The sequence below is a fragment of the Corylus avellana genome, chromosome ca9, assembly GCF_901000735.1.
Source record: "Corylus avellana chromosome ca9, CavTom2PMs-1.0".
Classification (NCBI taxonomy): domain Eukaryota; kingdom Viridiplantae; phylum Streptophyta; class Magnoliopsida; order Fagales; family Betulaceae; genus Corylus; species Corylus avellana.
The window spans coordinates 15314048-15331489 of NC_081549.1; the positions used below are offsets into that span (position 1 = coordinate 15314048).

General features: G+C 37.1%; 1 protein-coding gene across 1 annotated transcript; it reads right to left on the reverse strand.

Moving 5' to 3' along the window:
• Window positions 1-2602: 2602 nt before the first annotated feature.
• Window positions 2603-13339, reverse strand: LOC132192044 (uncharacterized). The gene is made up of 6 exons (XM_059607232.1): window positions 13074-13339; window positions 3700-3791; window positions 3521-3599; window positions 3308-3402; window positions 2990-3085; window positions 2603-2887 (listed from the first exon to the last, which is right to left on the reverse strand). The coding sequence occupies exons 1-6, from the start codon at window positions 13243-13245 to the stop codon at window positions 2807-2809; spliced, it is 615 nt and encodes a 204-aa protein (XP_059463215.1). The 5' UTR covers window positions 13246-13339; the 3' UTR covers window positions 2603-2806.
• Window positions 13340-17442: the final 4103 nt, after the last annotated feature.

The window sequence follows — 17442 nt, forward strand, 5'->3', positions numbered from 1 at the left end:
GACACATTAGATTACATTTGTCAGAGTTAACTGGCTCCGGTACAGCAGTTGGTCGTTCAGTTAATCGTAAAAAATTTAAAATTGTTTGGAGTGAGAGAGGTAAGGTAGGATCCAATCCCCTCCCATTACTTAAAAAAAATAAAAAATAAAAAAAGGTTTCTCATATTTTTTTTATCTTAGCCATAAAGTGCATCTAAGAGTTTAAGCTATGCCACGTGTCCACTTGTATCAAAACCAAAATACAAACACAAACACACTTAATTATATCAAATTTGAATTAAAAATAATTAATTAATTTTTTAAAAAAAATTAAATTAAATTAAAAAAAAAGGCTGGGGCAGCCTCGCTTTGAGGTGGTTTCTCCCTTTTTATTTTTATTTTAAAAAAATTAATTAATTAGTTTTTTCATTCAGATTTGATATAATTAAGTGTGTTTGTCTTTGTTTTTTTTATTTTAATACAAGTGGACACGTGGCATAGCTTAGACCCTTTGATATAACTAAGGGATAAGACATTTTTTGAGTAATGGGAGGGGATTCGGATCCAGGTATAAATCATAGAGTACACCATATTATTGTCAAACTGTTCCCATTGGCATTGGACAATTATCATTTAGTAGATAGGAACGGTAACAAAAATTAATTAATGTGAAAAAAAAAAGAGTAAAAAGTAAAAATGTTTGGTATGAAAAAATAAAAACAATTTTTTTTTAAGTGATTTTTTCATTTAAATAATAATAAAAAGTGATTGGTTTGATGTAAAAAGTAAAAATATTGAGAGTTAATTTTTTTAGATGATTAGTAACAAGCTCTTGTTAAATGGTGCCCTGGTTATTTGATCATGGATTTAAAAAGAACTTCAACATATGTATAATTATTCCATGCCAATTATAGATTTTATAATTTTTATTCATGTAATTAATTCACAATATTGACGGAGTAGTTTTAATTATTATTTTTTTTTTGAAAAAAAATAATTAATTAATTGATACTATTACCATGTCAATATTGTGGAATAAAAATGACGTTTATAACATCACTCTTTAGTAATATTAATTAGAGGCATTAGTTGGGAACTTGGGGAAAGACAAAATGGCCAACTTAAGAGCAGCCGGCAACCATTACCTTGTCCAAATGTCTTTTAAGTCTTTTTGGACTGTCTTATATATCTTAAGAGTCACAAGGTTGTAGGCTTGTAGCTTAGGTCCTAGGATTTCATTTTGTTAACTGTATACGTGTGGTGAATATGTTGCTATGACGTTTAAATTTTTTAAATAAAGTTATACTATTAAATGTAATAAAATAAAATATTGAACATAACTTTTCTTCATTTCAAGTAAAAGGGAGATAAATTTATTCATTCACCAAAGCTTTCGTGTCCATATATCTATATATATATATACCACCATTACAAGGACACGTCATCAAATATTGTTTCAACAGTGATTTGCTTCCATTTCATTAACCCCCAATACTCTCCGAGACACTGGAGGAGAACCAAAAAGGAGAAAAAAAGGTGGCTGCCCTCATTTCAAGGTTCAGCAATGGAGTATAACCTTCATGGCCGCCTCAAATTTTGGTTTGGTTTTTGTTTTTGTCTTTTTTTCAAAGAAAGTTTTAGGAGAGAAAACTTGTGTCTGCCTTGATAAGATACCACTAAGATAGATAACATATTTCAAGTTATTAGATATAACAAACAATTGGACTCCCCTAATGACAGAATCCCCAATTTCCCCAATTCATTTATGAGAGATCGAGCTCCAACAAAATTGGAAAGAACCCCACACAAGGTAGGCATATATTGGACACGGCTTTTTTTTTTTTTTTTTTCAATGCGGGAGAGAGGAAAAAGTGGAGTTACAAAGGTGGGTCTTTCCTACATATTGGAGACGGGCTTGTGGGTAGGGTTAAAGGTTTTTAACATTTCTAACATTTTCTTTTCTTCTGGGAAGAGAGAGAGAGAGAGAGAGAGTTTGTTTAGGTATTGGGGAGTCAGCCTTGCTTCAGTCAAGAGCCTTTACCATTATAGGTAACCTGAAACTTCTTCAGCAATTCAACAGATGAGACTTCTTTTCACTCTATTTCTCTTCCCATTATCTCCAGCTGTAGGCTTTACAATCCAAGTGAATGGGCTCAAAGCCTCCTGGGTACAAGTTTATGTCAATTTTTAGCAGCAACTCATAAAATGATGTTCCTTACTCTAGCTTCAAATGGACAGCCTAACTTGAGAGTGAGCTTTCCCTCCATCAATACTCAAACCATTAGATTAAATGGCTTTCCATCATTGTTGGTACATTTGGAAACTGCTCACCAGCCCAACCAGACTAACCAGCAGTGAGAACTCAGAAATGTTAATGTTGCTGAAGTAATGAGAGAGCAAAGCCCAGAATGTTGAAACCCCTGCCTTATTTAGATATGCACAAGCACACTGCACGCATATGCACGGTAATAAGACGTGTCCCGCCCTAAAACATTGCATGGATTTCAAGGAAAGTCTATTCTGTCAAATGCTCTGCCGGACCTAGTTTGGACCAGGGTGGTGGTGATACTTGTCATTCAAGCTAAAAGGGAATGATCCGAAAAAATCATCAACAAATATAATCAACTAACAAAAACGGTTTGTTATTAGACCATGATATTTGATTTGTCTAATGCAGCTCTAAAAGTAAAACCAATATTAGGCAATGATTGATCACGATCTACAAGATATGTTGTTACCTACCTATATAGCAAAGAGACCAACAAGAGCAGTGCCACAATCTTCAGAAAAACAAAAATTTGACATTTCAGCAAGTATTTGGTAAAGCCTACTCGCATGCCACAGCACCAGCAGCAGCATCCAGAATACTCCTAGCTTCTGTGCCTGGCTCAGCTAGCTCAATTGGGGTCTGCCGAAGTAATGATTAACTATAAACTCTGACGAAGTAATGATTAACTATAAACTCAGACAAGGAAGAAACTAACTTCAAACTTCCGCTTCAAATGCTAACCTTTCCACAAGTGTTTGGTTGTGTAAGAGAAGCCCCAGAAGATACTAACAACCTTATAACACCAGCGTGCTCACCTCTTGCTGCATGATGCAGAGGCTGTAAAAGTAATTTCAATATGATGATCAAAAACTAGAAAAAGTAGGCCAGTTAGAGAAAAATAAAATAAAATAAAATCTGTGAATTTTTGAACCACTGTGCATTCTTCTATGCCAAGCAGACAGGACTGGCATGATTTTAACAAAGGTGTCACCAGCCGGTTAAAGAGTGGAACCTCTTGTTAAAACTACGGAAGAGTGCTAAGGTTTGATATATACTCACAGTATCACCTTCTGCATCAACTGATTCTAACATCCTCTTTATGCACTCTGGGTCATTAGCAGTATTCAACAGAAGCTGGGCTATCTCGACAAATCCTGCAATAGTCGGTGGAGAAAAAAAGAGACAAAATAGAATTAACATCAATATAGAATCATACAATCGGTCCAGGAAAAAACAGTTTTGACACGACTGTTAGAAGTGGTTAAGTCTAACCCCCTGCACAAGCATCATGAAGAGGAATTGCACCGTCTTCATCCTCAACCTCTATGTTTGCTCCTCTTTCCAAAAGTAGCTGTATTGGAAAAGAGAATCCATATTTTTTACAAGGGTTTATTATGACAGAAACATAAATAGAAAAAAAGAAGTAACACAGAGAAATAAGACCAACTGACCCGGACACAGGACAAATGGCCATAGAGACATGTCAGATGCAGAGCCGTGTCCCCATCTTCCACAGGTTCATCAATGCTACCAGTCAAGTTATCTGAACTCATTCAAAGATAAAAGAAAGCATTATCAGAAAGCTGACCCAAACAGGATATTTAAATGCCAAGCAAAACCAAAACCATGATGCTGTTCTCCATAGCATTTGAAGACGCAATTCCCTGTGATAGGGTCATTTCTAGAAATTGAAAGAAGTTTCCTACCTAATACTGTCTAGACTCATGTAATAATGTCATATCTAACACACATCAAATGCTGCAGAAGAGTTCGAGTTCCAAAGGACACCTAAACATTCTAATTTTTTATTCAATGTAATCACAAAAAATTGGCAGAAGGATTTAAAACATAAAACCCAATTTAACTTATATGACAGATTGTCAAGTCTGATAGACAAACCAGTCAACCACCAGTCCATATTTGTTTCTACCGTTGAATGAACAAGTGAGTAATGACTAATGCGGCAATTAGTAATAACAAATGAGCTTCAATTATGAATCCTTTGACAAAGTAAGCCATTGGGTAACCCTCTAGTTTAAGCCCTAATACCTAAACATGCTCAAGTCAACAATTCATACTGCATAATTTTAATACTGCAAACCTTTGGGTTGGAGCAAATCCACCTATGTTGTACAGATCCTTCTAGGATCATACTTTTCTTTTATAAGTAATTCAATCGCAACCCATATACATATAGAGTATACAAGAGAAATACTGACTTGGAGAGAAGAAAAGGAACACAAATTCAGAAATTCTACAAAAAGTTAGCAAAGGGAGAACTATTGATAGCAACCATCCACCCATAAAAAGTTTTGAACAATGTGTCTTTTAACTCTACCACCGTTCCTCTGACAATCTTTAAAATTTCGGGAATTGTGTTCTTTATAAATGCACCACATCACACAATGGTGATTTTAGGGTTTATGCCCTAAAAGCCAAATCCTATTGTATACCATTTTGATTTATTAAATAAAGTTGTTTATTTTCTTAATTATATGAAACATAGGGCATCTTATATTTTACATGTGCATATTATTTTGTATATATACATGTAATCCTTAAGTTATATTGAATATGGTTTAAGGTGTGTTAATGAGATTATCACACAAAAGATTAAACCATAAATCTTGTAACTTGAATTGAACATTCCATTTGATAAGACTATACACTATCAATCATAATAACCTATTTTGATCAGGGAAGTGGAGACTTTTTATTGGTATGTTGGCATGGTAACAATGCACTGAACGCACCACCTAAGTTGTTATTCTATATATAATTGGTGTCAATAAGTATAATTTAACTCATGACAGCTTATAGTAATATTGACTCTTAATCCTGAAAGAATGTGAACTCAAATGTCAAGTAAAGGTCACTTTGATATATTTAGGAGTGAGATCTTTCTTAGTCAAAATCTCGGTGTATTGGGTGATCACATGTAGCATTGTGACAACACTGCTCCTTAAAAGAGAATTCATAATCCTTTGATTTAATCAAAGCGACGTGAAATATCCTCTTAAGATAAATTTAATGGGAATTAATTATTCTGAATCTTTGGTCAGTGTATTTCAGTAAGGAGTTACTAAAATTAAATGTACTAAACAAAATGATTTCAGGAGTATAAGAATAATCAAAAGATTAAATTGGGTACTCAATGATTAAGAGATAGTGAATTAAAGTGACAGTTTATTTATGAATTTAATTCAACTATGGATATTTTATGGAGTCAACTGCAATTATAGGATGTCACTGAAGTTTTGATTAATCAAAATAAATACTAAAGTGCAATTACAATTTTTTAGTGGAATAAATCGTAATCTAAGAAAAGTCATGAGATGAAAAGTGTCCTAGGCCTATTGGAAATAGTTTTATTTTCCTTTTAAGTTCCTTCTCAAGCCGATTATTATCCCTTATTGGGCTTAATCTAATTACACAAGGAAAACTCTAGTGGCCATGTATCTAGGTTTTCTAAGTCCTGGTTTGATAAGGAAACCTAGTCCTACCTTCACTTAGAAACACAAGCCTATTTAAAGGGGTCTTGTGTTGACTTAGAGCCCACTCTTTTGGTCTCATAATCAAAATTGAGGAAAAGATTTAGAGGTCTCCAAACCCTAGTGCAACACGTGTGGATTAAGGAGAAGCAAGAGGAATCAAATCAGCCACATCACCAAGGTTGCCGACATTGTGCAAGGTAGTGTTCTAGCCTTTGCAAATTTTTGTTTTGCTTTTAATCTTTTACTATGATATCACGATGCTTGTTCTTGGACTTTTTCACTATGTCATTGAGATATAACCCCAACAAGTGAGCCTTTTTCCAAGCTTCTAAATTATAGTAACTACCAAACTGGCGACTCCAACTAGCCAAAAACTCCACCACCCGATTGGGCATTACCCATTCTATCATGAAAAGACAAAAAACCAATATTCACAATTCTCAAGCAACTCCGCAATGAAGCAAAAGATGATTGACGGATTGCCCATTGTTCCTGCACATGCAACACTAGACCATCACTATTATGTGCCTCTTTCTTAAATTACCCAAGGTCAGGATCCTCCCTAACACTATTGTTCACACAAAGAAAGCCACTTTTGTAGGTGCCTTATTTTTTCATAGTTCTTCCATGGGAAAGAAAAACCAGTAAGGGGCTAAGCACATGATAAAATAATCTGACCTTGAATGTCTGCCTTTCGGAGGGGAGCCAGAAAGATATTATCCTCGCCACCTTGATTCAACCTGATAGAGTACAGAAGATTGAAGAAAGAGGAGGCCATCTCTATCTCCCAATCTTGCAAGGATCTGATAAAGGTGATATTCCACTGATAGGTGTTGTTCACAACAATATATGGTCTACCATGAGGGCCCCTTGAAATGGGCAATACTATGTAACACCGGGACAAAATCGTTCAATGTATGGTCTCTACACCATATGTCATGCTACAATCAAGTCTTAAGCCAATCTCCCACCTCATCTTACAAATCTGGAAAAATCCCCCCCCCCCCCAACAAATTTTTTTTCACACCCCTTCACCATAGGACCCGTACATCACATTGGAGCAACGCCCTCCTGCATGCTTTCATATTTAGCTTCTAACACTGTTTTCCACAAAGCCTGCCTCTCTGTGACGTAACACCAAAGCCATTTTCCCAAGAGAGTTAGGTTAAATATAATCCAGTTCCTAACCCCCAAACCTCCTAAGGAAATCAGAGTACAAATCTTGAACCAATTGACTAGATGGAATGTAAAATCATCCTACTTCGTCCCACGGGAAATCTTGTTGAATTTTATCAATACGGTTAGAAACACTAACTTGGAAGGGGAAAAAGGGACAGAAAAATACATAGGCAAATTGGAGAGAGTACTTTTAATCATAGTAATCCTACCACCTTCTGACAGATAAAGTCGAGTAATGCTTCACGTCCCTCTTGTATCCTTCCAAGAATGATGTGGCTTTTAAAATTACCGTTGAGCTTGTGATTTATCATTATTAGATTTAGATCAAATGATGATTTTAAAAGCTACCTCTTTTTTGAGTGACACAAGAGGAACTTATAGAATTACTCGATGAAGTTGCTTCCAACCTGCCAAACAAAGTTTAATAATGCCATCCTAAATAGATTTTGCCTTAAACGGAGCTCCCAACGGCAAGCCCATGTACTTTATAGGCGTTAATTGGTTTGCAGTGATAAGATTAGAGGAAGAAGAGGAGACTGCTATATTATTCAGCTTGTTCTTAACCTAAGACAAACATCCTAACATATAGGATTAGGGAAATATCATAATGACCAAACTACCCTCAAACCCTAATGACTTACTAACCCTAATAACTCTTCTAACACTCCCCTCAAGCTAGACCATATAAATCCAGCTTGGAAGAAACAAGCAAACGAAAAACATATATACAAACATACTCTAACACTCTCCCTCAAGCTAAAACAGCTTAGAGCACACAATACAAAGACTCATAAAAATAACAAGAAAATTTGCAAAAACTTCAATGCCAGTCGAAAACTGCAACAGGCGATCGGATCTCACCGAAAAACACCAAGGCCGATAGGATCTCGCTGGAAAACAACAAGGACCAATCGGAACCCATCGCAAAACACCAAGAGCAATCGGATCTCGCCGCAAAACACCAAGGGCAGTCGGATCTCACCGCAAAACACCAAGGCCGATAGAATCTCGCCGGACAACAACAACCAGTCGGAAACCACCGCAAAACACCAAGGCTGGCCGGATCTCAATACAAAACACCAAGGTTGGTCGAATCTCAACAACTAACAACGATCACATTTCACATGATCAACCAACGAGTCTTGCCAGAACTAGCATGATACAGGCAGAACATGCCGGAGACACCAAAACCAAGTCAAAAAATTGCTGAAAAATCAAACAGGAACCTTCACTGGAGACAAATAGAACACGCTGGCGACTTCAAACACAACAACCACAAAATCAATCGACGACCACAGAGCAACATTTCAACAACGCAGACCACGCCGACACTAACAGAATTGTTTTTTTTTTTTCGATGGCCACTGCAACACGCTAGCGACCTTACACCAACCACCACAAAACCACCATAAAAGCACACGGCAAACTAGTAGTTTGGTCATCGTGATATGTCCCTAATCCTATATGTTAGGATGTTTGTACTAGGTTAAGAACAAGCTGAATAATATAACATCCTCCTCTTCTACCTCTAATCTTATTACTACAAACCTATTAGCATAGTATCAAAGCCTTAGGGTTTAGATCCTTGTCCCTTTGTTTTGTAGTCTTAGTTTTCCACTTCTTTTTTTTTTTTGGTAAGTGTCTTCTAGTGGCAGCACCGCCCATGTGGGCTTAGACCCTACACGGGCAATGCCTTGAAAGATGTTGTCCGTGGTTAAGTTTGAAAAAAAAAAAAAAAAAAAATTTGTTGTGTGCTTTTATGGTGGTCTTTGTGGTGTTTCCTACTAGTTTTCTAAGTTTATGGTATTTTTTGTGATGTTTGGTTTGTGGTGGTTCGTGTAAGGTGGCCGACGTGTTGCAATGGCCATCAGAAAAGGGAAAAAAATCTGTCAGTGTCGACGCGGTTTGTGTTGTTGAAAAGTTGCTATGTGATCGTCGATTGATTATGTGGCTGCTGTGTTTGGAGTCGCCGGCGTGTTCTGTCTGTCTACGGCAAGACTTCAGCAAAGGTTCCCGTTTAATTTTTTAGCAGTATTTCAACTTGGTTTTGGTGTCTTCGGCGTGTTCTGCCTGTATGTTGCTAGTTCCGGCGAGACTTGTTGGTTGATCACGTGAAATGTGATCATTGTTAGTTGTTGAGATCCGACCGGCCTTAGTGTTTTGTGGTGAGATCCAACCAGCCTTGGTGTTTTGCGATGACATCCGACCGGCCTTGTTGTTGTGTAGTGAGATCCGATCTACCCTTGGTGTTTTGCAGCTTGATCCGACCCGCCTTGGTGTTTTGCGATAGATTTCGACCGGTCCTTGTTGTTTTCCAGCAATATTCTATCGGCCTTGGTATTTTTGAGAAAGATCCGACCACCTGTTGCAGTTTCCGACGAGTTTTCGACCGGCGTTGAAGTTTTAGCAAACTTTCTTGTTATTTTTATGGGTCTTTGTATTGTGTGCCCCAAGCTGTTCCTACTTGAGGGGCAGTGGTAGAGTATGTTTTTATATGTGTTTTTCATTTGCTTGTTTCTTCCAAGCTGGATTTATATGATTTATATGATTCGGCTTGAGAGAGAGTATTAGAAGAGTTATTAGGGTTAGTAAGTCATTATTAGGGTTTAATGGTAGTTTGGTCATTGTGATATTTCCCTAATCCTATATATTAGGATGTTTGTATTAGGTTAAAAACAAGCTAAATAATATAGCAGCCTCCTCTTCTCCCTCTAATCTTATTACTACAAACCTATTAACAATAGGCAAAGAGGACACACCCTAAAACCAAGGATATTGGCCAAGCCTCCAACATCTTTAGCGGCGCCAACGAGAACGAATCTGATATGGCCAAGTGAATTTTCAACTATGATACAACTTCAAAATACAAGAAAGGATGGCCCAAATTACAGAGATGATCAAGATTGGCCTCACAAAAAATTAAGGTGTCACCCACAAATAGGAAATGAGTCAAAAGAAGCACGTCGTTATCCTTAGACACCACCAAAAAGCCTGATAAAAGTCTCCTATCCACGGTGGCAGACCTTCAATGACAACAACAAACAGCAGAGGGGATAAAGGATCCCTTGTTGAGATATCAAAGAAGCCATATAGAGATCCGTTAATCAACACAGAGAACCGCACCATCGAGATGCAATGAGCTATCCATTCATGTCATTTTTCCTTGAAACCACATCTCCTCAACAAATAAAATAAGAATTCTCAATTAACATGATCTTTAAGCTTTCTGTATGTCCAGTTTTCAAAGCACTCCTAGAACCCCTAATCTAACTCTACTATCGATACATTTATTTGCGATAAAGACTGAGTCTAAAATCTGTCTCTCCTTGATAAAAGCTTTATGAAACCTGGATATAACCTTTTCCAACACTACTTTCAACCTAATAGCTAGGACTTTGGAGATAATTTTATAGCCGCCACTCACAAGATTGAAAGGGCGAAAGTCCTTAATATCCACCTCCCCTACTTCCTTGAAAATAAGGACAATAAAGAGGCGTTAAGACTCCTTTCAAACTTACCCTAAGCATAGAACTCATGAAAGACATTCATTACATCTTTTAGAACTTCCCAACAAGACTAGAAAAAAGCCAAGGATAACCATCAGGACCCGAGGCCTTATCGTCGTTTAGCACTTTCAGCACCTCCTGAACGTCAGTCTCCTCAAAAGCTCTTTCCAACCATAAAGCCTCGTCATCCTCAACATAATTAAAGGTAAGACCATCCAGCCTCTTCAAACAACTCCTCATTTTATTTTTTCAAATCAAGCTTCAAAGCTTTTAAATTGACCGCCAAGACAAAACAAGGGGATCCATGAAAACTATAAGACGACCACCACTGTTTCAACTTCTCCACAAAACCCTCAAACTTTAGCCATATATTCTCAAACTTAAAGTACCCTCTACTCCTAACAACGTCATTGCAATCAAGCAATAAAGGAAAATGATCCAATAAAACTCTAGGGAGCCATTTCTGAGAAGCGTTAAGACAGTGGGTTTCCCAATAAGGAGAAAGAATAAACGTACGAATTCCGGACCTCAAAGGATCTCAGTTATTAGACCATGTGTAATCACAGCCAACAAGAGGGATACCCATGAGCCCTTGTTCAAAAATGAACTCGAAGAACTCCAACATAGCTGGGATCATACCTAATCATCAAAATGTTGGCAAGCATGCATTTTATACAAACTCAACCAATGCTTTCCTAATTTTTTTGTGCATCCTTGCAACCCCAACAAGTTGTACCACATCAATCATCCTCGTAGGCACAACCAGTCTAACCAAATGGGTACTTAATCTTTCTCTCTCTGTCTCTCGCTCTCTCTCTCTCTCTAACGAAACCAGTCTCAGCAAGTCCGGCCAACAGCTTGTGCTTCCCCCCATAGTCCATATCCAAAACTCAATGGCTAAAACAAATAAAAGGCAAGGTATAGTAACAAACCAGTATTCTACCACTACAATTGCTTGGTAAAAGGGGAAAAAAAAAAAAAAAATCAAATATTAAAGCTCTTTTTTTTTTTTTGACGTAAAATATTTTCAGCTGGAGACTTTTTTTTTTTTTGAAGAACTGCTGATTTTCCAATGTTTGGCTGTCAACCTGAAAAGCATTTTCTTGTTTGGTTCACACTGCAGTGGTTTCCAGAAAACATTTTCTGCTAATGGGGGTGGCTCCAGCAGGGTTGGTACCCATGGCAGAGGGGGTGGTCTCTGGGGTGTGACATTATGTGAGTGTTCTCCGAAAGGAAAGGTTTGAAGAGAGGAGCTATGGACGAAAAATGTTTTATGCCTTAAAAAAATGTAAACCATTTCCCAAGTGCAACCAAACACCGAAAAATACTGAAAATGTTTTACAGAAAATGTTTGATGTAAAAAAAAAAATGAACCTTGAATGCTAATAACCATTTAGCTCATCAATAAACCTTCTATACTCACCAACTTTTAGTGCCAATCACACCAAATGAATCACATCCAGAAATCTCCGAACACCCCTCCACCACAAAAAAAAAAAAAAAAGAAACAAAGAAAGACACACAAGACATGAACACAAGGGGTATACAACTAAAAGGAATTTTTTGGTAAGTAAAGTTTAAATTAAAGAGATATGTGCCAATAGTGCGTTCCAAACACTTTTATTTGTCTTTTATTTTATTCTCTTCAACCCATTTACTTGTCTTGGAACTAACCTTGAATAGTTGGCACTATCCATTGGGATACTAAAGTTATTGACATTTCCCGCACTAGCCTTTTACACGTCCACATGTTATAGCCGTTGGTGATTGGATACCTTTGTAACCATTGGATTTTAGCTTATTTTGTAAGCTAACATTCTCTTCTATAAATCCCACCAAAGAGCACTTGAGAAATTATCACTTTCTACTATGCTTCTTCCTTCTATTGGTCAAAGAAATCCTAAGAATTATCTCACAAGGGAAATAAGGGTTAGTCTAATAGCCTTCGTTCTTTGAAGTAGGTCCTTAACGAAGATAGACATTATAGTCTAATACTGAGAGGTTGCGTGTCAAGGAATCCGATCACATCGAGTTAAATGCTTCAGGAGGCATAAATCAACCACTAAAGACCAACGCTCTTGCCCGATTCTATTGCATTATGAGATTTTTTTCATACTCAAGTTTTCATCTCTTATATTTTATTTATCTTATTGTTAATTTTCACATTAATAGTATTTACTATCAACAAAGAATTTTTGCATCATCAAAATAATTTCCAACAAATAGCATCAATCTATCTCATTTCATAATAAATAATTTTAGTAACGCTGTGTGATCATGTACAGAAAAAAGCAGCTCTACACATTAAACCAAACAAAGTAATGCATTTGGCAAACCATGTAAATTTTCCAAAAGCGAACTGAAGGAAAAGAAATAAAAAATCCTGAATCAAATTACAAGCCTAATTTCTCATTTGCTTTCAATTTTCTCACAAAACCAATAAGAATTTCTATTCTCTTTTTGCCAGTTTTCCGATCAAAGAGACAGAGCAAAACCGTAGGCTTTACGTTTAGTTAGAAATCAAGCAAAATTAACAAAAACAGCACAGGCGATTGAACCAGTCTGATAAACTATACTACCAAAGAAGAAGCTAAAAACACGGTCGTATAAGAGAAGGAAGAAGAAGAAAAGGAAAAAGAGTAAGACCGAGGGCTAGGCGGAGGGCGTCGAGGTTGCCGAGCTCAGAGGCGGCGGCGAGCTCACGGAGGTGGGGAGGCGTGTCGGAGTCGAGCTCGATCAGACCCTCTTCTTCGAACAAAGCATTGTCTTCGTTCTCGTCGTCGTCTATCATACCGTTGCGCCTTCCAGGAACCGCCATTTTCTGGGTTTGCTATTCCTGCTTTTTCTTACGAGTTTCCAGAGGCTTGAGGCTCTATGCACGCGGGTAAATATGTTAGCAAATGAAGGGTTTAGGGGACTGCGCGAGGTAGACTAGTATTAGGTTTTTCATCCTTTCTTTTTCTTTTCTTTTTCTTTTTTCTTAAAAAAAAAAATCTAGAAACTAGGGGGGTTAACTATTAATAACTATTAACTGCCTACCCTTATATATATATATATATATATATATATATATATATTAATAATAATTCTAATATAACATCCAAAATTTTTGGTGTGTCGTTTTCACCGTGTATGACTGTATGTATGTGAAATGAGGATAATTTCTAAAATGAGCTAGTTTACACCAGCTCTTTTGTGCCCCCAATAGGAATCTGCCACATAGAATTATTGCACCAAATCAAATAAGCACCAAAACACTAGATTATATAGGTTTTTTTCATTTTTATTTTTTATTTTTAGGGGTGGTCGCGCTGCCACCCCCAGCCCATTTGGGGTGGAGCCGCCACCTATATAATCTAGTGTTTTGGTGCTTATTTGATTTGGTGCAATAATTCTATGTGACAGATTCCTATTGGTGGGTAAACCAGCTCCTTTATAGAAGTTATCCTCATTTCACATACATACAGTCATACACGGCCAAAACGACACACCAAAACAGTGTCGTTTTGGATGTTCGCCACCCCAGCCCCTTGCACAATCTTAAAATTAAAATAAAAATAAAAATTGAAAAAACCTATATAATATAGTGTTTTGGTGCTTATTTGATTTGGTGCAATAATCCTATGTGGCAGATTCTTCTTAGTGGGCACAAAGAAGCTGGTCCTTATAGAAATTATCCTCATGTGAAATATAATATGGTATATGATGTTTTATGACAAGCCTTATTCAAAACTATTGCCTGGCCCAAAAAATAATTTGTTCTTTTCATCTTTTTGGGAACACTTTGGCCCAAAATGTTTAAAATAAGCCCAAAAAAATAGGCTTAGTGATGACCCAAAACACTTAAAAAGCCCAAAAACCCATATAAAAAACGGTTATAAAACCACGAGTTATTGGTTTGAATAACCGCTAACCACCTAGGCGGTTTCGGTTATTAAAAATTGATAACTACCCAAGGTGGTTATATTGTATTTTCATTGTTTTTTGTTAGTATTTTTGTTGGCTTAATTCGGTTCCAAAATGCAGAGGCTACTGTCCACGACCTCAAACACTGATATAAAATTCTTAGAATCAAATCTTCACCGTTCACAATGAGGATTCACGTGTCATGAACATGCCTGCAAAGTTTCAGCTCAATCGGACCATAAACGCCCATCACTCGGAGATGTTGATCAAGGCTGGACAATATTTCCAAAATGCAGGTTTCACCCACTGCATACCCTATCCGAACAGACCTTCCCCATGTCCGGACATCAGTTCCAAAAACTAAGTTTCCGATCCGCAAGGCCTTGTTCGGACAGCCCATTAACCTGTCCGGACACAACGTAAATTTTACGCCCCAAAACGTGATTTTAAGTGGGTCAGGTCTAAGGTTTTGTCGGACGTATATATATACATCTTTATAGAGAGAGAGAGAGATGGACAAGATTCCACCCCAGGTTTCGTGATAGGCTGTGCTTAGAAAGAAAATCTGTGTAAGACTAATTATTCCTCTTAGAGGATTTTGTTAGTTTTATTATGTGCTTCATTGAGAAGTCTATCAGAAGGATCCGGTAAAGGAAAATCACGTTGAAGAAGATTGTGAGCAAGAATACGAGTTGGAGGCTTGTCGATCTTATAGAGTCAAGGACTTGCATAGGGTTATAAGTGTTCCTAGTGTCTATAATCTCTAGATAATCTTTTGATAGTGATTTCCTAGGTTTGGCATCCCCGGAGAGGTTTTACTTTTAGATTATTTTCTAAAAGGTTTCCTCTTCATCACCAAAATCCTTGTGTGTGATTGTTTATATTTTGGTGGTTGTTTGCTTTAATAAATATCTGTTAATTCCACATAAACTGTGATATTTATCTGTTTGGAGTTTTTCATTTTTAAATAAGAATGTATTATCTCTAGATCTGCTTTCAGTAGCGATCTATGACAAATGTTGTACCTTTTTTTGGTGTTAAGACCATTTGGTCATTAATTATATAAAGAAAGAAAACATCCTCAATCCTATGATATAGTGAGTTTGCAACAAGAAAAAAAAAAAAGGCAAACTCATTTTCTTTATAAAAGAGTTTTGTCATATTTTAGAAGACTAATTGCATAGAATTCTATTCTATTCAATTTCTATTGTCTCTTTGCGATTTTTTATCAAGAAGATCAAAGGGTTGTTCTACTAATCTTCGTTATTGGAAGTGCGTTCTTAACGAAGGTAGACGCTATAGTCTAATCCTGGGAGGTTGCGTGTCAAAGGATCCGATCGCACCGAGTTATACACTCCGGGAGGCACGAATCAACCTTTAAGGACAACGCTCTTGCGTGATTCTATAGCATTGTGAGATCTTTCTATACTCTACTTTTAATCTCTTGTATTTTATTTATTTTATTGTTAATATTCAAATTGTAATTATTTTATATCAATGAAAATTTGTGCACCATCAAAAATTATTTCCAACGTCTTTTACCAACGAAAACTTGTAGAACTTCCACCAAAGAAAATTTGACAAAGGTATTACCAAAACAGAAAAGAAAAGAGCTTGGTTTTTCAAATGAGAAAAACATAGAATTTTCAAACTCTCAAGACGCCGGGAAAAAGAAGAAAAAAAAGAAAAAAAACTGGAGTCATGTGTCATTAGGATCATGTTGAAATACAAGCTAAAGTTGTAGACTCCATGACCAACTCTACTACCAATGAAAGCCTGAATCTAAGGGAAAGTCTACCATCAAATGTTATTGACTTCAAGACCTATGACTCTACAAGAAAGCCTAAATTTATGGGAAAGGATCCCACCAATTCCGCATCAATTTCCAAGACCAATCACTGTTGTACAAGACAATCTTATCTCAAGGGAAAACAACGGCTATCTCACAAAGAACATAGCACATGATTTTCCCTTCTCTCTAGTCTCAAAACTTGCTTTGGTTGTTTGTTGTAATTCGAACTCTAAGCTAAAAGTTGTTTGTTTAGTTTCTACTTTAGTCTTTCTCTTACAGAATAGTTCTTGTTCAGTTCTTATAAATGATTTCCTTGGCTTTATGCTCAGCAAGGCATTATAACAAATTATCTTTAAGTTATCTTCATTATATGGTATCAAAGATTTAAAGGATTTGCATTTTTTTTTCCTCCCTTTCATTATGTCAATTGTATTTGAAACCTCACCCACCACCCATGCCTTTCTCCTTCCTTAACCACTCAACAACTTCAATCATCCCTCTAATTTCAAACTCACCGAGGCAACTACACCTTGTGGAGTACCCTGGTTATACCTTACTTGGAAGGCCAATCCCTTTTCAGTTATGTCACTGGTGACACACCCTATCCTCCATAATTTATCATCTCCTTGGATGTTGGCATTTCCATCTCTACCCAGGTTCTGAATCCTGCCTTCACCACATGGTACCAACAGGATAAACTTATCCTTAACACCTTGCTCTCCACACTCACCGAGAGCCTTCTCACTTATGTAATTGGAATCAAAACCTCAAGTGAGGTTTGGCTAGCCTTGGAGCGCATGTTTGCTGCCTAGCTTGAAGCCTGAGTGATGCAATCCCATTATGAACTTACTACCCTAAAGAAAGGAGCTTCTTCCATCCATGATTATTTTTAAAAGGCCCAAACCATTGCTCACATGCATGCAGCAATGGATGAACCCCTCAAAGATTCTGAGCTAGCCTCCTATGTGCTAGCTGGCCTTGGATCAGACTATGATCCTCTCATCACTTTTATCATTACTCGCATTGATCCCATATCACTTGAGAATCTTTATGGTCATTTATTGATCTATGAACAACTTGATCATGCTAATTCTGCAGGTGATTTAGTTGTCACCATTGTCAATACTGCTCAGAGAAGTACCCCAACACTAGCTAACATCCATGCCAGTCTCACTATGGTCATGGTCGTGGGAGAGGTGGCCGTATCCATGGCTTCACCTTTCAGCCTTCCTTCAACAGGCAACTCTGCCACGTATGGCTTAAACCGGGTCACACTAGTGACAAATGTTACAACCGCTTCGACCATTCCTATCAAGT